Source organism: Ursus arctos, unplaced genomic scaffold (genome assembly GCF_023065955.2).
Source record: "Ursus arctos isolate Adak ecotype North America unplaced genomic scaffold, UrsArc2.0 scaffold_13, whole genome shotgun sequence".
NCBI lineage: Eukaryota > Metazoa > Chordata > Mammalia > Carnivora > Ursidae > Ursus > Ursus arctos.
In genome coordinates this window covers 14245355-14267546 of record NW_026622797.1, presented here as the reverse complement: position 1 = coordinate 14267546, position 22192 = coordinate 14245355, and the positions used below count along the sequence as shown (strand labels likewise).

The window sequence follows — 22192 nt, the reverse complement described above, 5'->3', positions numbered from 1 at the left end:
CTTGCCACCAAATCAAAACCCATTCATATCTGAAGACAGCAGGTACTGGTGTTAAACACAGAAGAGGCTTCTAATCGCCTCAAAGTTATAAAATCTGTTTTCAAACTTACTATTCTCAAAGCAAATTTTAATGATTCTCAGTATCTGCAACAACTATTTAAGGTTTAAAGAAATCATGGATACATACATTTTACCCCTCCTCCCTCCTACCCATCCCCAAGAAAAGGCATTCCCCGATCGGAGAGTCTGTGTATGAGGTCGGCAACATATAAACTTTCATTGCCAAGCCAGGGAAGTGGACTGATGTCAGGAGGGGACATGCTGGGCTCTTGCTGGCATCCCATCTCTTGAGGGCCTATCCTGCCCATCTCGTATCCCAGTCTGTGTGCGTTAGCCAGGGAGAAAGAGCGGCCACAGGTGAGAGTGCCCAGTCAGCGCGTGGTGCGCAGGGGAGTGAGGGCAGCAGCCGATTCGAAGGCAGGGGCCTGAGGTAGGAGACAGTGCTCTGCAGAGGCAAACAGCAGCGAGGTCATCCTGTATGAGTACAGTGATGACGGGCACACAGGAAACCAAGCAGTAAGTGCTAGAAAAAGAGACTTATGTGTACGCATCAGACAGACTACTGATATTATGCTGAACGAAAGGACTTGGCACAGTCTTCTACTTAATAGTTTGCAAGTTTACCATTTTGGCTATCTTTCTCTCTGTTTTCTTTTTAGTCCCTGAGAATATGTTTGGAGAAGCAGAATAAAGAGAGAAAGGGAAGACGTCAAGGCAGCAACAATAGATCAAGGAGGTTGGTTTGGATGTAAAATCATTTTATAAAACGCCTTCATGTGGATATTTATATAATAGAATTTTAAAAATCATTTAAATACCAACTAATCCAGAAATTTGGTATCCACAGGCAAGTGTGTTTAAGTTACAAATAAAGCAGGTAGGCTTAATTTTAAATATTTAAAAATAATTAAATGTAAACAACACACAGCAACATTCCAGGATGCTGTTCACGTTTGCTTTTTTTTTAATTTTCTCAAGTCAAAAAGAATATTAAAGACGGGTTAAATTCACTCCTTACCTGAAGATTGTCCACCTGAACTTGTGCGGCTTCTAAAGAGCCAGTCAGCAGACGGAAGCGGGAAAGAGAGTATCTGGCCTCCATGAGGTAGCTGTTTATCTCATCCAAGGCCACCTTGTGATTGTTCCATTGGTCAAACACGGACCTCAACAGTATCTTTAATTGCCCAACCTTTTGAAAGAGACAGATGCTTCTTATACTTGCATAATATTTAAAATTTTAAATATTTAAAATGACTGAATACATACTGAATTGATGGAAACAACATTAATATTTAAGAACTTCATCAGGGTTTCAGGCATTATAAATAAACTAGAAAAAAAAAGATTTGAAAAGACATAGCAACATTGAAATGTACGTCTTTTTGTGAATTTTTGACCACTCAGTCCAAATTAAAATGCTTAAAAAGGGTAATTTACAACCTTTGTACCTAAATATACGTAATATACATTCTATATATCTGGAAATATAAAAGTGATAAAAGATCAATATACTTAATACCACAGTTAGGAAATACATTAATCATTATTTTAAATGCATTAACTCATCTAATCCTTATAACAACCTTATGAAGTGGGTATAATTATTATCCCCATCTTACAGATGAAAAAATTGAGGCACAAAGAGGTTATGAAGATCACCTGAGATCATACTATTGGAACATGAGAGATCTAGATTTGAATCTAAGCAGTCTGGTCCCAGGAAATGAAATAAAAATCTGTCTGTCTGTCTATCTATCTCCTCCCTCCCTCTTCTCTCTCTTTTTCTATTTCACAAATGCACATATGCACGCACACACACAGACACACAAACACTCAAATTCATATCTTAAGACAAAACATCTAAGAACATTCTTTACATAGACTTATCTGCAACAGAAAATTCAAGCTCTTAGTTTGGTCTGTATCATTTGGAAAGACATCTACTTTGGATTTCCTGAATGTCACCTTTAATCTTCTAAATATAATCTTTGAATAAAGTAGAAGTACGGCCATAAGTAAGAAAAGAGATCATATAAATTAATTTGTACCTGCATTCTCTGCTTTTGTTCTTGGTATTTGTAAAAAATGCTGAAACCAATCAAGCTACTATCTAATGGGCCAACGGACTACGAAAGTGCTGCCTCAGAAATGGTGTAAAGCCCAGAGGTGCAGACAGGAGTGAGGACCTACCGAGTCTATCCAAGAAAGTAAAGCCAGGAGATTAACCAGAATATTTAAATAGTTTATTTCTTCTTTGTATTATTTTTCCTCGGTTTTCATGAGAAGATGTTTCTGTGAATGAACCACTTATTTATATAGTAATTTATTTCCAAGATTTGTGATGATTTATAAAAATGCATAAAATTCAATAAAACAGATTTAAAACTGGGTTAAAGATAGTATAAGGACAGACTAGAAGGCTGCACCAGGAGGGGTACACGGACTGTAAGAAGCTGTTTGCTGGGCCATGGGTCCCAGTCACTTAACCTGCTTGTGCCTTAGCCCCCATCTCTGCAGAGTTGTGAACGATAACTACTCGCATGGGTGTGTGCACAGCAGTATTTGTTGTTAGACATATTTACTAATGGAGACTTCAGCACTCCATTAGGCACAGATGTATCAAATGTCTTCGTAGAGCTTACATTTTAGTGAGAGAAATCTACACAAAAAAGTAGGCTGCATCCTCTGTTAGATGTTGATAAATAATCTTGATAAAAGAAAAGCAGAGAAGAGATTCGGGGAGTGGGAGGTAGGGATGTGGAAGATGTGTCTTAAAACAAAGTGGAAGGAAAGCCCTCACTGAGATGGTGAATTTGAACAACGAGCTTGCAGAAAGGGAGTAACCCACGTGGCTACGTCAGGGATCGCGTTCCAGGTGGAGGGAAGAGCCAACGTAGAGCCCCTGAGTGTAGAACATGCTGGTGGAGTTCAAGAGTAAGGAGAAACCAGAAGCAAAATGAACCTGTGGGACAGCAGCAGAAGATAGGTCGGAGAGACTGTGGGAGGCCAGGTCCTGGGTCCTCACCAGGTTTTGGCCTCATTTTGAACAAGACAAGAAGCTACTGTGGGGCTTTGACCTGATGGCTGGTGTGATCTGGCTTCCATTTAACAGGACCTCTCTGGCATGGAGACCACTGAAATAATGAAGGCCAGCAACGATACTGACTTAGACCTACACGTAGGCTATGGAGATGGGGGGAAGGGCTGGATTCTAGGTTTGCGCAGAAAAGGCAGCCGACAAGATTGCTGATGGACCAGACGCAGGGTATGAGAGAGAGGACTCTGCGTCTTCTGCCTACTACGCAACCGGGCAGAGCAGTCGTTAACTGAGACAGCAGAAAGCGTAGGTTCATGAGGGAAGAACAGGGGTTGGTTTGGACATGGACACATGAGATGTCTACTGGTCACGCAAGAGGAGATGTCTATAAATTGGATTTCTCTCTCTGTCTCTGTCTACAGTTTAGGAGAGAAATCCAGGCTAGGGATATACATTTGAGAATTGTCTATACCTAGACAGTATCTGTGCACATGAGAATGGATGGGATTACTAAAAGCGTAATGTTCATAATAATGTTTATTATAGGAAATATCCAAAGCTAGACTTTATTAAAAAAGAGGTTAATAGGGGCTCCTGGGTGGCTCAGTTGGTTAAGCATCTGACTCGATTTTGGCTCAGGTCACGATCTTCCAGGTTGGGAGATGGAGCCCTGCATCAGGCTCCACACTCAGTGGGGAGTCTGCTTCCCCTCTGCTTCTCCCCCTGCATGCACGTGCATGCACGCACTCTCTCTCTTCCTCTCTCTCACAAATAAATAAAAATCTCAAATAAAATAAAATAAAAGAGGTTAATGAAGTAGACTTAATACAAAGAGATAACGTGGAGATTCTGTAACTATCTACTTGGTTATTTTAGGAAAACCAAGACACCATGACATGTTTGGAGTCAGGTCCCTGCATGCAACATTACCATGTGGTCTAAATTTGCCCAGGTTTGGTTGAGCTCCCGCAGCGTGCTCATGACAACACCAGAGACTTCTTCTTTCTTGTTCTGAATCAAAGCAAGTCCGTTCTGCTCAATTTTCTCTACCTCTTTTTCTTTTGCTCTAATCAAATCTTCTAGATCCTGAAAGATTAAAAATAGTCATTTTAAATTGTTCTATGATCAAACTCTGTGGTGCACTGAAACTGAGCCATTACAGCCTCATATCCCCCCAAGTTTAAGTAAAATTTGATTACCCAATAGATAAAGACATGGCAACATGTAATTTTTTTTCAAGAAGTTAGAAGAAAAGAAATATATGTGGGAAATGGTAACATGATTTATATTCTTAAATTCATGTTGGAAAAGTTACACATAGTCCTGGGCCATTGGATGAAATGCAATAGGATGGTATTCTCAGTATCTGAGTTTAGGTTACATTTCTGCTACTATTAAGTTGTGCCACTTTAAGTTAGAAACTTCCACTGGGTCTGTTTCTTCAGACAGAAAATCAGAATCTCTTTTAGCCTTTCTTTCTCCCTGATTCTATGTGATTTGAAAGGTTATAGGCTTTTTTCCCCCCATGAATCAAATCCTTATTGTCTTTGGGACGTGCATTTATAATGGTCAGTATGAAATCTTCAAAAAAGAAAATACAATGAGGCAACATTCTGGAGTTCATCCTTAACCATACAGTATAGCCCTAGTTTATATCTTAATGCCATTGGAACTTTGGAAAGCTCGGTATGGAAGGCTGAGACTGCTATCAACATTTTATGGATGAATAAGTGGGAGATCAAGTTATACAACCTGTCTTGGGTTACAGAGCTGGTGAGGTTGGGAGATGGGATTAGCACCCAAGCCTTCTGAGCTTACTGACTCCCAGCATGGTGTTGGAGGCAAGTCCCCAGATGTGACTTGTGGCGAGGATGTAAATCCCAGGTTCAGGCAATGTGAGAAGCATATATTAAGGCACGGTTGCATGTTTATATTCAGAAATATATTTACAGAACTAGAGATGTGGATATGTAGGCCTTGGAGGTTAAAGTGAAGAAAATTCCAAAATAATATATATGAAATGTTTTTTAAGCTGCTAAAAACTTGGCAAATGTAGGATAGAATTAGTCTATTCAGTTATTTGGTAATCAGCCATGAGTCAGTACTGATTTATTTATTTTTCTTCTCCTTAATTATCATGAAGCTATTTTTTTCTTGATGTATTAATTAGAGATTCATGCAATTAGTAGCCTGAGGAGATCATTTTTGTTTTTAATATTATATTTTCATTTCTACTTCATAATTCTGTCAATATTTTGACAGCTTTGATAATTAACCAGAGAATGAATATAGTGATTACTAGGGTTATAGGTCCTTTATGCAGTATGGAAAACATCATTAATTTTATTATTTAAGGATTTCTTTCTCTACTTCTTTAAAAGGGTAGCCATAAACAATCCTTTCAACATGTCTTTAATATGATTCTTAAATTCAGCCTTTGGAATTAAATTTATCCTATTTATTCATAGATGTTAACTTTTTTAGGGAACAATATTAAATGAATGATCCATTGCTTAAAGACACATCTCTAAAATGGCCCGCATGCTTATGTTGGCATAAAAGCAAAACCCAGGAAGGAAACAAAACTGAAATATATATTTTGTACAAAATGAAAGTGTGTTTTCCTTTCCTTTCAATAATAATTAAAAGATGATTCTGTTTCTGATCAATGAAGAAAAAAGCCAAACCTAACAATTTTTTGCTACAATAAATCATCCTTAACTTGAGTTAATTCATAAATGTTATTTTTTATGTTGGTTTAAATTAATAAATCACCTCTGAAAGAGTGGGAAAATATTCAAGATGTTTTAAACAAAATAAAGCTTAAATCCAGTCGCCGATTTAAGTCTGCTGGCTTGGATTCCACACTTTGGTCCAGAGGAACAATTGCTCAAAAATGACAATAAATTTTTATCAAGGTTTGTGGTATTGCCAAATAGAACCTGCCATTAAGCTGTTATGATTTTTATGTGATGCCCCAAAATAACTGTGTGGGTTACTTTCATTCTGTTCTTTGTTTCAAGAAAAATGACTACATTTAAAATCACTAATTGGCATTGTGTGTGAAGTTCTTTAAACCACATCTCAAGCTTTTCCTCCTGACACTGCCTGGTGTGACCTTCTGTGAGACTGAAATTTGGGTCTGTAAAAGTAAAACTTGGCCAAGCTTCCACTACATTTTCTGATAGTAACATCTCTGTTAAATAGAGGACATTAGTCATGAAAAGAAACAAAACGGAAAATGGCAGAAAAAAAGTACACGAAAGAGAAGAAAAAAATAGTAAGAAAAAGTAGGAGAGAAAGAAGAAAAAAGGAAAAGTTAATGTATACAATTCCAGTTTTAACAATAAAGTTTATCACAAGGACATAACAAAGAAACCCTAATCTTACTAATGCTAACACTTAAATGATCTTTTAACTTTAATGGAAACATTTTAATTTAAGAGCTTAAGAGGTCTGACTTCTCATTCCTCAAAGTAAAATTGTGAAATTCTGGATTTTTGGGTACGTTTTGATATATGAAACTGATGGCCAAAATTAGAAATATTACTGGCCCCTGGAAAACTGGAAATGCAGTGAGACTAGCTGATGCATAATTTTGGTCTTCAGTCTTTTATACATCCTTCTTCTGATGTGAAGCATTTTTTTAAATTTCAAGGTATTTCTCTATATGATGGTTTTCTTTGCTATTTTTATGCACTCTGGAAATTACAATCCATTAGCTTGTCAGTCCAGCGCAAGGGAATCTGCTCTTCCTTTTCTGAATGGAAAAGCTTTAACTCAGAGCTTAAATATGTCTCTCTTTATATATGTCCCCAGAAAAAAATGCTACTTGGAAGAAAGATCATTATGAAAGGCCTTTCTTTTTTGAGTCTATGATATGAAAACAAGATTTGGGGAAAGGAGTGTTTCTGTAGAACTCTTTCACAGCTGAGTCTTCAACTGGTCTTTGGAAACACTACAGAGAATTAAAAATTATTGAATTCTTTTAAAATTTTATTACAGTACTACCTATAATACCTCCCATTTCTTTTGTATAAACAAGAATACCTGAGCCAATGTTAAGTGTTCCGAAGTCACTGGAAGACACGAAGAGTGTGCTCACTCCACCTGAACCAGAGATTCTTATCACTAACAATAGAACAAGGGGCTGCTGCTGGATGCTTCCCGTGGGACATGGGACCCTGTCACCTACAAAGCACTCCTTAGACCCGAAAACAGAATTCATTCAAGTCTAGTGCTAACTTCCCGTAACAGGAGATAGAAGAGAAGAGCAAGGTCAATGACATTTTAAAGTGAGTCCACAGGCTAATCCTGAACCTGGGGCCAGTCTATAGGTTCTGCAACAAGTTAATTGTATTAGAAAAATATTAAAGACGCTTGAGAGATCTGATAACAAATGTAGCATGTGGACATTGTTGTACCCTTATATAAACAGATTAACTGAAAAAAAAAACCATTTTAAAGAAACCCAAGGAAATGGTATTATGCGTTGAGCACTGAATAATATTAAGGGATTATGGTTAAAATTTTTGTGCTGATAATGATGTTATGGTTATATAAGAAAAGAGCAATTTCTTAGAGATGTGTATTGTAGTATGCAGGAATAAAATGACACAATATCTGGGGTTCACTAGAAAATATTTAAGAAAAGAAACAATTCAGGTAAATATGTCAAAATCTTAATAATTATTACATCTGATAATCAGTATAGAAGGGTTAGTAGCATTCTCTCTAATTATGGGTAAGTCTCAAAATCCTCATAATTTCAAATTATTTTAAATAGGTGAAAGAACATAATGGTTAAAGAAAAAAATAACCCTATAAACTCACATAATCCCAGAAATTCATTACCGAACAAAACTTTTTTCAGTATTTCACTCTTAACCCCCAGGGCCTGAGAATTCCTTTGGTCGATGCCATGAAGCTGTGACATATGCCTGCCAGCCACCTGCTCAAGTTACCTGACAGTCTTTCATTGCGTTCTGAACTGAAGCCTGATCTCCAATGCGATGTTGTTGCTTTAGTCTGTTTTCCTGGGTTTCATACCAAGTTTTCAGACTTTGTACATTATTTTCATATTCTGACCAAGATTCCAATAAGCCTTCCAACAGCTGGATCTGAAAAAACATAATGAAATGAAATGTGTAATTTTATTTTAAACTCAAGCCACTATTTCCTCCAATTACTCAAGCCACTATTCCCTCTAAATTAAGAATTCTTCAAATACAGTTTATTGTACATACGATTAAAAAATGAATCTTACCAAGTATGGACCGGTGGCTAGTATCGATAAGGAAGTAAAGAAGTCAACTTAAAAGAAAGTCAAAAGAAGTTAAGAGGCATCTTTAAAAAGTAAAACAACATATAATAGGTGAAGAGTAGAGGATGTAGAAGAGAAAATAATGAACAAGAGTAAAGAATGTTTAGAGCGATAGGATTCAGTGGCGTCCCCTGCAGAAACATCTGCATGCTCCGTGTACCTATACTACTTGGGAAATGAGTTTTCTTTAGAGAGTGTGTCTGTTCTTGGCATTTTTGCACAAATATGGACAAGAGACCACTTGGCTTACCTTCTCAGTCACTAGACCCTGCAGGATTTGCCAACTTTTATTCATGGCTCCAAGCTGCTCAGCAAAATCAGTCTTATCACTGCGTTTACTTTCCACATCCTGACTACTGATTTGTAGCACGGACTGATTCACAAAATCAACTGTCAACTGTTTACAGTTAATATCTATCTTAAAACCCTGAAAAGTGAAGGGAGAAAATAAGAAAACAAGATCATGCGCATAAATATTTTATATTTTATCAGGAATTGGAAAGCCTCAAGTAACTTTAAGATTAATATTATCATTTCCATGATTTGGTCCAAATGGCAAAATCTGTGTATATTTACATAACTCATTATTATCAGAAGTTAAATATATATAATATATGATCATCCTGAATTTATAAATTTTGAATATATAAATATACTGAATTTGAATTTATAATTGTTTGTAAAATTTTGAATTTATTAGTATGTTGAATATAAATATATGTATATATTTTAGGTAGGGCATATAGAATTGGAAAAATTATATCATTTCATTATAACATATTTATAAATTATAGCATTTTTCTTTAAAATTATTTTTTTTTTTTAAGTTTCAGATATAGAATTTAGTTATTCAATCAGTTGCATGTAACACCCAGGGCTCATCACATCACCCAGTTACCCCATCCCCCCACCCACCTCCCCTTCAACAACCCTCAGTTTGTTTCCCAGAGTTAAGAGTCTCTCATGGTTTGTTCTATGATTTTTTAAATGACACAAAATCATATTCAAAATCATTCCTAATACTGGACAACTTTTCTATGTCTACAACTAGGGAGGCAGTTTTCTTACTCTTGTACCCCTATCTGGTCACTATATATGAAATATACATTTCAAAATCTGATGTCCATAATTTGAGTTTTCGAGTTCTTTTGAGTAAAATAGTCCTAAAATATGAATAGTTAAAAGAAAAAAAATGTTCCATTACCTTATATTTCTGAAGGTATTCATGAATTGCCTTGTAACCTATTGAATTTTTTATATTCTCTTCATCCTTTTGAATAACATTTTCCATGAGAGAAATCCAAGTCATAACTTCAGAAATGGCATGGCGGGAAGGCAGCTTATCCATCTGGAGCTGCCCAATAAGAGACAGAACAAGACACAAGTATTAAAATTCAAGCCAGAATTCTGCCAACCTAAAAACCCTACATTAATACTTATTCGTGTACCAACAGAGATAACAATTCTTAATGACATCTTTGGATCCTAACCTCATTAGAAGTTTGAAATTAAACATCAGGCAAACAGTGAACAGTAATAGTCATCTTATGTTCACTTGACATCCAATACTATAAACATTGCATAAACATTAACTAATTAATCAAAATACCAGTAAGAAGAAAATATTATTCTTATTTTATAGCTAGTTTTATGAGTTAAAAAAAACTTAACTACAAAACATTCAACAGATGTATTTTATTAATTATCTTGTAAAAATTTCTGTGTATTATGACTTAGGAATGTTAAAGGAAGAAAGAAAAATACCACACTACAAACTATCATTTTCTAGATTTTTGGCACTCTAATATTTATTCCTAAGAGCATGGCCAATTTCTTTACTCTTTAACTAAAATATACTTAGAATTCTGAATCTTACTTCATCTATTGTACATTTTTGTAGATATTTATTATAATGATTTGGAGAAACAAAAGCAATCATTTAAAATATTTGTGGACTTCTATATGGTGCAGGAAGATATAGAGATGAATGTGAGATGTTTCCTGCCCCCTAGAAATGTGTAGCTGCTGATTAGGAGGGTAAGACAGACATTAAACACAGCTATCATACCTGGTAGAGTGAGGAATATCAAAGAGAGATAAACACACACTGTCTGGGATCCAGGGAAGGGAGGTGTATTTCCAGATAAGGGAAGTACTTACATTTATTGAATGCCAGTTGTTCTATTGTAAGGGAGATTATAGGTCTTTTATACATATTGTGATTGAATCCTCAGAACTACTCACTTTATGAGGGAACTGTAGGGACCCACGTTTTACTCATGAGGAGACAAAGAGTTTAAACAAGGCCAGATGAAGCTTCTGCTACACACACACACACACACACACACACACGCACACAGAGTAAAGAAGTCCTTGGAAGATAGACATTTGTAGACATGGCTTTGTAGAACAGGTCACTTTTAGTAGGCAGAACAATGAAAGAGAGAAAGGGCAAATGTCTATGACAAAGCTGATTTAATTTTGTAAGTAAAAGCAGATTAAGCACTCTTCCCATTTAATACTGCTTAAATCCACTATTATGATTTAAACCTATGCTTATTTCTATACCTGGTGGAGCTTCTCCTGGACAGTGGGAATATTTGTCAGCAGGTCAGTCCACTGGCTATCAATGTGTGACAGCTCTGAACGTAGGGCAGCTGTGTCCACTTTCTTTAATCGAAGAAGCTGATTTCCAGTGCTCAGAACAGATGATTTCAGGGAAGATTTGGCATCCACTTCTTTGGAAAACTCCTAAAAGAAGTAGCAATATTCAAACCAGGATTAAATAGTCCGACCTTTAATTTAAGGAAAAAGAACCATTTTACTACATGAACAATTTTTCTTTACATCTTGAAGGGAAGTTATGGTAAGCACTCCAGAGGAAAACAAAAGAAAGCACACCATTGCCTTGAATGAAAGTCAAAGTGTAGCCATTCCTTGAAAATTGCTTTAATGAGGCAATGTCGAAGCCTATTATTTTGCATAATTACTGACCACACATAGTTAACATTGACAAACTCTATAGCTTGGCTTATTAAGTATAGAAAATTGATTCTCAGGCTTACCAGGAAAGCATTTAGATGATCACGGACCATTTCCAGTTCTTGTGGGACTGTCACAGATTGTTGAGTCCAAAATTCTAGCCTGTCTTTTGCGGACTGTAACCAGTGAATAAGTTCTGCAGATTCGCTTTGATATCTGTAATTATGTTAATGAACCTATTAAGTAAACATCCAATACATCTCTTCCGCTAACCCATGTTAGTCAGCAATACCCATTGTAAAAGAAGAGACAAAACAGGTTTGGGGGAATAGTGTCTTGCATTCACACTGTCAATTTCCCTTCAAATTTATACCGTAAGCAAGTTTCAGCTTTCCCATTTCTAAGCTGAATGTAAATGCTCACACACACACACCCACACCCACACACACCCCTTTCTCCTACTCCTTCACATTGAGGCTATTTAGAAAATATTAAAGTTCTTAGAAATAAAGGTGGCATAGAAATAGAGTATTCCATCATGTAAAATCAACCTCTACTTTTCCTGAATACTTCCTATTGCCCTTAAGAAACTTTACTTTCTCAAACACACTTTCCTTCTATTTCTCCTTCTAAGGTTTTACTTTGACCACCCATGTACCGTCAATAGGCCAGGGAGGGTCAAAGGTCCAAGAGAAAGTGCATTAGGCACTTGCTTCCCTGCTCACTTCTGATGACACGTTTATGCAATTATATAAGAATCCAATTGTGGGCTTTGTTTTTGCCTTTACTTTCCACACTATCCTCTTTTTCAAGTCCCATACCCACTGACCTTATAAAGACTCTTGAGCACTAATCTAAAATGATGTATATTCGTCATTGTATTACCTGGTCCAGTGTTTCAATACTGTTTCCAATCTGTGAAGCTCCTTAGACACTTTGTTGGTAGTATTTAACCAGTGTTCTCCCAGTTGATTTAGCTGGCTTTCTAGATCTGAGCAGCTAATGGATATGAGCAGTCGTTTCCCATCATCTAATACTTGATATAATTTGGGCTGGTATTCATTAAGGCTGGATTTCAAATGCTAAAATTGATTGAAAATACTGGGTTAAAAGTTTGGACAATGCAGTTTTTCTCTTTAAGAATTTAGTTTCTCTGGTCACCATAAAGTTCCTACTCCCTGTTAGTCAGACTTCGCTATTTGCACCCAAGTAAGATTAGAACCTTTGAGATGGCTCATCCATATCTAAGTATAGATGTACATTTAAAACTATCAAGCTATGAGAATATTGTGACACCACCATAACAGCACAGAAAATGCTTGGTAGAGGTTGAATTTTCAAAGAGCTCTCTCGTAAAAAAAAAAAAAAGAAAAGAAAAAAGATCTTTCTTATGTTCTATTATAAAGCAAACACTTAAATCTATCTGCTTTCAACAATGTCAATAGCTTGAAATAAAAGTAAAAATACTTAATAAAATATTTGATTGCAAGTTTGTTTAGATTCTGTTAAAACTATGGGCAAGTTTCAAAAGAAAATGTGGCAACTTTTCACACCAGGATGCCACTGGACGCTGACCTGGTAGAGTGCTATCCGGTCGATGAGCCTGTCCTCACTCTCCTCCACCAACCCCACACTCGGGATGCTACTTTCCACCGCCTCCAGCTGTCTGCTGAGCTCCTGGTGGTCTTCATCCAGATGAGACCACGTCTAGAAACACAGTATCAGTCTGTGAGCTAAAGAATCCTCATTCAGGAACAGCGATCCTCTTTTGTGTGCAAAATACACATTTGACAGATGCTCTTTAAAGTCATGTTGGAGATGTTTGTGTTGGGGGTTTGCTCTGGGAAGCAAAAGATGGCTTTGAAGCACATAATCAGATGGTGACCCCGAAAAGCATTGTGAATGGGCTTTGGCATCTGCAACCAACCCACTGTATGAACATGGGCAAGTCACTAAATTTCTCTGAACCTCATTTATAACATTAAAAAAACGTCGATAATAATAATAACTCTCTTGACCATCATGAGGATTAAATGGAATGATTGTACCCAGGGCACCTGGAACACAGTAGGCATCTGATACACGTGGTTTCATTAGTTACCACAGTGATGATGCGTGTATGATTGAAGCAAAAGGGAAGAGCGTGTTTACTTCATGTAGTAAAGTGAAGTCAATATATTACATTCACAAATAAAAAAAGTTACCGCAGCCATTTGAGAAATATGAACATACAGTGCAGACATTCTACTAAGGAGAAATCCCACACCAGTCACTCCTAAATTCTGATTTTTACTTTAGCTGAAACTGGAAAATCTTTTTAAAAATCACTTGAAGTCTTTTTCAATCATGTAAAGAAAGGGCCAGCAGTTTTTTAGTCTGACTGTAGAAACCCCAAATATCATCATGTCCTATCTAGAGTCAGTGTGTAGGGAATCTAGTTGACTGAAGCAATGGCAGAGCCTTTATCCAAATAGGAAGAGGAAATACGAGGGGGACAAGGCAGAACACGATGCTGAGTCTGAGGGGGTTCCAAAGTTCTGTGAGCTGAATGGCATGGGTAGATATGTCTTGCCTTAATGGTGTATTTTGCAGTTGAGTTTACTGTAGGGAAGGGATGAGGTCAATAGTCTCACCTCTAGAATGTACTCCAACTCCACACCCCTCTTGTGAGCCCGCTTTAGTACAGCTGAAGCCTGTGCCATCAGTTCTGTGTGGAATTGCGTTTCCTGTAGGACTGCAAAGCTGATTATCTTTCTGAAGAGTGTTTCAGTCAAGATCATATGAGATTCCAGGCCCTGAAAGTATTCCTGCAATTTTTCAGGCAGAGAGAGGTCAGCAACTCATATATATACCACCTTACAACAAAAGCTGCTTCAGATGTGAAAGCTGATGGAACTCAATATACGAGCAATTATCTTTCCATCCCTGCTGACCCCCACCCCCGTTAGGCACTCACAGCTTCCTGCAGAGACAGGGGCTCCAGTTTCCTCACAGGCCACTCGACCCTCCACTCAAGTGTACCCACACAGGCTGTGCTGCAGATACGCTGTCCCCCCCAAACAGAGCCCTTCAGATGTGACCGGCTGCTAACAGAATTCCTCCGCCCTCTCCATGCCTCATCCCTGTACAATCTGGGGGACTCTTACTAACTCCACCACACCGACTGGCCTTCCTCACCTTCGGTCTCTGTTTTTACTCTGTACTTCCCAAGATGTCCTCACTCTACACATGCACGACTTTCCTTCCTCTATGTTTGGGCTTGAGCTCTATTTTCCAAATTCCCAGAGCATTCGTTGTGCTCCGATACTCACTGCCAAGTATAGCTTGACATGAACCGATTGGTATTATACAGTTTTAAATTTCCTTTGTATTATACCTACGCACAACAGAGTGAGAGGCCTTGGGCAGTCCTGCGAATGTGTTTTGAAATGTTACTTTTTATGTGTGAAACTCCCCAGAGGAGGGAGACGGGGCTTATCCCATTTCCTGTTCCCTCCACTGTGCGTAGAGCAGATGACCTGCAAATTGATAACAGTATTTAGTGCACACTATATGCTGAAACTCCACCAGTGCTTTGCTGACCAATTTGGTTAATCTTTATAACACCTCTATGAGGTAGGTAGTTTTATTTCCCATTTGGTGGATGAAGACACTGCACCACCCAGTCTACAGAACATGCTATGCTCAAGGTCACTGAAGAGCTCTCTCTCAGAAAATAGTCTGGTCAATAGAAGCCAGAATCCTCATTTTTAACTGACAATTATTATATCATAGAATCTTAAAGTTGGAAGAGAACTTGGAGGTCATTTAGCCCAACATTCACCAAAAACTGATATTCCTTTTACAACCCAATCTCCCCCTAATGGCCTTGGATGGTCTTTGTCTGCTCAATGGCAGTATTCCTTTTAGAGTTCTTTACCTATTGGGCCCACGTCTCTGTTATTTATACGCATTGATCCTAACTTCCTCTCTGGAATAACTCAGGATGATATTTTATAGCTGCTGTCAAAGATTTGAAGAAAACCAGCTGTAAACTTTAAAGCAATGTTTTCAAAGCCAAATGATAAGACTTTAATAAATCACAAAGTTTTGGACAAAAAAAACCTCTGGGAAAAATAGCAAGAAGTACAATTCCAAAAAAAAAAAAAAAATTCACCTTTATAAGCCACTGCAGAGCTACATAATGGTAAAAATGTTAACTATCTATAACCCAGTGGGGTTTTCAAAGTTTCCATGTATGACATTCCTATAGCCTGAGAGTTTGGGTTTCTGGATGGCAAAATGACTCTTTCTGCAGTCATTCTAAAAATGCAAGAGTTACTTGTTTGTGCAAATTAAACAGGCACTCCTTTACTAAGGAGCAGTGTCTAACTTGAGTTTGGCTATGGCACATACCGATAGGGCAGTCTCAGGCTTACCAAGTTTGATCCTGTAGTAAAAGGACTCATTGTCCCCAGGAATAAACTCTGGAGGCCCACAGCAACCAGAGGAGCATGTGCTTACAGGCCAGAAGAGCTGAGGGATGCGCATAAGAGACAGATACCCAATCTCACAGCTGAGTAGGTAGCTCTGCTTTCCAAGGGCACAGTGAGGACTTTGGCCAGGACAAGGGAAGGCAGAGAGAATACTTAGGGCCAGATGAATAAATGGGCATGAAGGACACAAGGACAAATCAAAAGAGAGTTAAGAAGGAAGCTGGGCACTTTGAAGAAAGTCAAGTTTCCCATTGGTTTCAGTAAATGAAGGGAAAAAGCCTGGTTAATACTAATGAGGAAGTGATAATTAAAATTACTGGGAATGTTGGTATTCTTTTTTTTTTTTTTTTTTAATTAAGTAAGTTCCACACCCAGCATGGAGCCCAACACAGGGCTTGAACTCATGATCCTGAGATCAAGAACTAAGCCAAGATCAAGAGTCGAACACTTAATGAACTGAGCCACCCAGGTGCCTCTGTAGTCTTTTTTAACTCACAAAATTATAGGAACATATCCTCTATAATTTTTCTGTGCTATTCAATGTCCATGGGTTTGACTACACATTTGTTGACCATTTTAGAGAGTAATTTATTCAAGGAGGAACTCATAAAACATTAATAACAGGTTTTACTCAGTAGATACACACCAGTGAGTGAGAATATGCTTTTGCAACTACATTTTCCCTCTCTTTCTCTCTCTCTCTCTTTACCTTATGTTTGTCAAGTAGTTGTTGAATTTCCTCTTTGGAGGACACAATGATTTTCTGGCCGCCTGCCATCTTCTCCTGTCCAGTCTCCAGCAGGTCAGCCAGATCTTGCAGGGCCCTTTCATACTGACTCTTGAGTGCAAGATTCTGGTTCAGCCCACTCCGCCGGGAGCCAATGGTCATCATCAGTTCATCATACATGTCCTACAAAACAGAGACGGTGATATTCACTCTCAACTCATGTGGTGACTCTTCTCTGATAAGCATATTACCTACCAAGTCCATGACCCAACCAAGAACACACCTTTGGGTATCTGACCAGTGGTGATACTCTCTGTGCAGAGCACTGCCTGTCTTTCTCATGAGTCTCTTTGAAAACTTCCTTTGAAAAAGATAAGCTAAATATTTATTATTCCAAAGGATATGCAGAAATACCGGCTAGAGATGAAATGAGGTAGGTTCGACAGCTCTCTTCTCAGGGTATCAACAGTCTACGGTAGGATATGGGGTTAAAATGTTGAAAAGTTGTTCATGTGCCTGAGGGAAATGTAAGTGCAAATTCTAATTTTCTCATGTAATTCTCATTTTTGTAATGTTCTTAACATTTACATAACTTTAGAGTAATTGACTAAAGTATCTTTCGCATTTGATCTGCTAAATAATGATCAGATTTTGGACTGTTCCCTAAATAAAGAGCTAGAGAAACAGAGGAGTTTAATGTGAACGGAACGCTTTAAGATTTAAAAAGGCACTGTTTTTGCCAAATGTGGTGGAGTAAATAAATAACTATTTAAACTGGAAAGACATTTTAGGAGATGATGATACACCAAACACAAAATTTATTTGAACCATATGGACCTGATTAATGTATCATATTAAGGTTTAGCAGTCCAGAATGGCTCAATCTGGAAAAGTTCAACTTTAATGCCCATTTACAACTATGAAGTTTGACTCTTCCACCTGACATTTAAGCACTGTTGGAAAACTGTCTAAGGGCAAAGTCGGGGCATTGGGCTCATGACATTGTGAAATGTTAGATAATGGAATGAGACAGTTAAAATGAAGCATGTTCTTTTTAAAATAAGACCTATTTTATTTTCTCAAAAGGAAGAACTTGTGACCCTGTGCTGGAGTTGCTATCCATCCCTCAATGGTTCTCTGTAACACAGAGAAAGCTTAACGTGTGTGTTTCACTGTACACAATTCTTTCTTATTCTTATTTATTCTTTCTTATTTCAATTCTGTCAACTGCTAAAATTTGCTGGTCTAATATCTCAGTTCCTTCCTACCATCCCCATACTGGATTTTTGCCTTGCAGCCTGATCTAAGAAAACAAATTAACCCCAAATTATTTCCTACTCCTGAAGGATGCTGGGAAACCTATTTAGATTTCACCTACTTTCTCGTTTATTTTGTTTCTGTTGGTCTGGTACTGAAACTGTGTCTCTCTTCCATTCAGACATGTATGAAAGATTACCTATACGTTTGAACACCGGAGAAAAACTACTTGCTAAAAAATATTAGCTTGAGCATTTTTTTCTTTAAAATACTTTTTTGAGGTACACTACAATACAGGGTAGATATCCATCTTTTAACTTTTCCAGGTCGGAGTGATAATTATTATATTTTTTAGAGTAGAAAATAATATGGCACAACTAGAGGTATATATACCACAATGCTTAACAACTGGATTAATAATAAAGTAAATGTCAGACAAAAAATCTTAGAAGTTTGAGAATACAATTTATTTTATCACATTAAACCTGGTAAAAGTTCCAGAAAATTTTCTAAGTGTTGTTTGGAATAAAGACTAGGACCCAAATGACATGAATTTTATAGAAAAAACAAAACAAAACGAGAAAATACAGAGAATAATTTTTCCTTGACTTCCAGTTAGGATGTGTCATGGAAGCTGAATGTTGCTGGTAGAAAACCGTACCTGAAGTTTGGACAGTTCCTGCATGGATGGCTGCTCAATCTGCAACTTGTCCCCACGCTTTTTTAATTCGATGATTCCTGCATCCAATTCCTTTAGCCCATCTTCAGCCTCTTGTATTGCCTATGTAAGATTTATGATATTTCATCAAAACTCCCATAAACAATTTCCCACACGAAATGTGATTATTGTGTCTATTTGCTCTTTCCACATTAAACAGTTTCAATGCCTACAAAAGGAGTCATTTTAATATAGCATAAAAACCCTGACCATCTAGTATACAGAAAAGAGAAGGAGGCCCTTTATTATACCACAGTCAGCTACCTCACAGGTAAGGAAGTAGGAGGGACTTCTCGTGGAGGGTTGAGAGGACAATGGCTTCCTTAGCCAAATATGGGAATTCGTAAATAACAACACCTGAAAAAGAAGCATGACCTAGGACATGGTTAGAAAAGGCATTGGCCTAAGATTTTCCAGGGGAAGACGTTCTTGTTTCCTGAGATGCATCTCGAGCATCTTTGGAGAGAGATTCAGTGAGGCAAGAGGAAAATATGTCACAACATGGTCACGGAAAGCTCACTCTTTGTTTAGTAGAAAAGCAAGCGATCAACAACTATTAAAGTGGCTGCTGGCACTAAGCCTCATCTTCCCAGTGTGAGTTCTGTAAAAGGAGAACAAGCTCTCACCCTGGCCTTCAAAGAGCTTACAGTCTGGTTAGGAAACCAGAGTAAACAGCAAAACAAAACAAGGGTAAATCCAATCAGGTACTCAACTTGATGCAACTCACCCCTGTTAGAGGGGCCTGGAGAAGAGAGACAACAGTGGATTTTAGAGCAGTCTAAGTAGACTTTTGGAAGAAACACAACCTCAGTTGCCCTGAAGGATGAGAAGAACATGGACTCCAGATGGCAGATGAAACACATGTGTCTTATTTTCTCCTTCCTGAATCACCGCTACAACCACAGTAAACATTCTGTTTGCTTGTTTTTTGGTGCCCCCCAACCCATAAATCTACAAGGGCAGAGAAACAGGAAAGAAGGCCACACCAACAAAATTTCAAAAGCTGAAATTCAGAAGGATACAGGATAACTGACTTAAAAATCTGAGAAAGCTGAATCCTAAGCTCATGGGAGATCTACATCACTAAACTTACAGCAACAGGAGTCTCTGGCACTCTGGGTGGGTGGGATGGGGCCCCAAATAAGGATACTTGGTAAAAAGCTGCTTAAAGAGCAGTGAAATTTCCGGAGCCTCTTCCTCACTCCATGTTGCCCTTTTCCTTCTCTAGGAAAGATGTGGAGTTTATTTTCTAGAGAAGGTAAAACAGTCTCTGGACTGAGGGGCACTAGACATAGTTGCAGGTCTGAGTACTTGACTGAAAACAGGGGATACGTGACCGAATGCCCACAGAATGCTAAATGTGGGAGCCCCCACATCTTCTAAGGTATTGCAGCCTGACCTCTAGTCTCCAGACAAGAGAGGAGAGAAAATATAGAAAGACCAATAGATAAATCTAAACACTGGACACAAGAATTCTCCAACAAATAGCCCACACAGCCCAATGTTCAGTAAATCTCAAAACCATCAAGCCACATCCATACACAAAGTTCCCATTCGGCTGTTTAGTTCTCCATCCTAAATGTGAACAGACAACAAAAGAATTTCCGTAATCTCAGAAAAGCCGCCTACATAAAAGATGGAGACTAAAATAAACAAAAGCAGGCTGAAGGGAAACAGACTAAACAGGAAAAATAAAACTTTGGCCAAGAAATCATTAACATATCTAGAAAGATGACAAAAGATAATGCATCTATTAGAAAAAGAACAGAATACTACAAAAAAAGGATCACTCAGAGAACTAAAACGAGCTCGGGGAAAATGAAACAGATGAGAGCAGAAATAAAAATTCAGTAGGAAAGTTGAGAGTTGAAATCAAGAAAGTCTTCCAAAAAAATGGAGCAGACTGTCTCTTAATAAAAAAATTAGAAGACTGGACCAGTCTATCCAACATCTGCCTAAAAAGAGTTCCAGAAAAAGACAGATAAAATGGAGGAATGAAAAATACTAAATCATTAGACAATCTTCCAAAATGGAAAGATGAGAGCTGCCAAAAAAAACAAAAAAACAAAAAAACAAAAAAAAAAACAAAACAGCATACTGAACTTCCAGCCCAGTGGATAAAACCAACCCTTCACAAGGTGTGTCACTGTGAAATTTCAGACCAGTGAGACACCTCTGGGAATTAGAATGATTTTAGATTCTTCAAGCCAACACCAAGTTGAAAAAGCCAAGTTGAAAAAAATGAGGTGCCCCAAAACTCTATAGAAAACTGATTTCCAGCCAAGAATTTTATAGTGAGTCAAGTTATCAATAAAGTGTGAACACAGTATACGAAATTTTTCAGATTGGCAAAATATTAAAAAATACATCTAACATGCATCCTTTCTTGTAAGAATATGTACTAACAAAACAAGGAAGCAATGTAATAAAGACAGGCTTGAGACTCAGAAAAGAGAAGATCCAACAGAAGGAAAAGTGATGGAAATTCTCAGAACAGTGGTAAAGGGAGGTCCCTGAAGTCAGCTGTGCACCAGGCTTGTGGGGACAAGTCTGTTCTAGATGAAAATGACATGGCTCAAAAGATCAATATATTGAGAGGTATCATCCTCATGTCTCCTGCTATTATTATCTTTTTAACCCAAGCTGGGTAGGGGTGGAATTAGCACTTTTTTTTTTTTTTGGTGTTTTCCATTTATTCAAAGAAATAGTCTAGCTATTTATTTTTATCTGTGGGATTCACTTTAGTGATACTGGTCAATAATTAGTAAAAATTTTACTTGTGATCATACATATCCTATATTTCACATTAGAAATTCAAGGCAAACCATTACTATAGCTGCTGAACTCTTTTTTGGAATCAGGTATGTTAAAAGCCAAAAAAAAAAAAAAAAGTAAAAATAAAAAAGAAGTTCCTTTCAAGTAGAAGATACAACATAGAAGATTGCTTTTTAATTTGGGGGAATGAGGGATTTGTTTTAAAAAGCAGATGGAATTATGGTCAAGAAAAATAGACATTCACATATAATTATTTTTACAGATTTTATTTATTTATTTGACAGAGAGAGAGAGACAGCCAGTGAGAGAGGGAACACAAGCAGGGGGAGTGGGAGAGGGAGAAGCAGGCTCCCAGCGGAGGAGCCCGACATGGGGCTCGATCCCAGGACTCCGGGATCACGCCCTGAGCCAAAGGTAGACGCTTAACCACTGAGCAACCCAGACGCCCCCACATTCACACATAATTTTGCAAATTATTTTAGATGATCTCCGCAGATGGATGGATAGACAGACAGATCTAGATTTCTATTTGGAGAAATATTTCGGGGGGTTTCTATTACAGGTGATTCTCTATGGTCTACTCATAGAACCTGTCGAGGTCTACTGAAATTGGGTTAGAAAATTCTATTAAAACACATACTTTTCATAACTACTTAGTTTGGGAAACAGGAGACATTATGTGTAACATCCTCCCCATTTCTTCTCTCCTCCCTGTTTCAGTGACATCACACAAGTTAGAATTCTCATTGAATTCCCCTCAGTGCAGCTACGTGAAGCCTCTTGAGGCATATCCTGCTTCCTGACCTGGCACGGTCATGTCCACCACCCAGAAGCAGGG

At 37.7% G+C, this 22192-nt stretch overlaps 1 protein-coding gene across 25 annotated transcripts in view; it reads right to left on the bottom strand.

The window, feature by feature from the left end:
• SYNE1 (spectrin repeat containing nuclear envelope protein 1) overlaps positions 1-22192 on the bottom strand; it is a 447744-nt gene that overhangs the window by 86323 nt on the left and 339229 nt on the right. For all 25 annotated transcript variants that reach the window (XM_026505077.4, XM_026505081.4, XM_026505085.4 and 22 more), the window contains 12 exons: positions 18523-18642; positions 16587-16787; positions 14036-14209; positions 12978-13109; positions 12288-12484; positions 11486-11618; positions 10989-11171; positions 9625-9774; positions 8671-8847; positions 8062-8217; positions 4028-4183; positions 1079-1249 (listed from right to left, as the gene is read on the bottom strand). In XM_026505077.4, the coding sequence (XP_026360862.3) occupies positions 1079-1249; positions 4028-4183; positions 8062-8217; positions 8671-8847; positions 9625-9774; positions 10989-11171; positions 11486-11618; positions 12288-12484; positions 12978-13109; positions 14036-14209; positions 16587-16787; positions 18523-18642 (1950 nt within the window). The remainder of the gene's footprint in view (positions 1-1078; positions 1250-4027; positions 4184-8061; positions 8218-8670; positions 8848-9624; positions 9775-10988; positions 11172-11485; positions 11619-12287; positions 12485-12977; positions 13110-14035; positions 14210-16586; positions 16788-18522; positions 18643-22192) is intronic.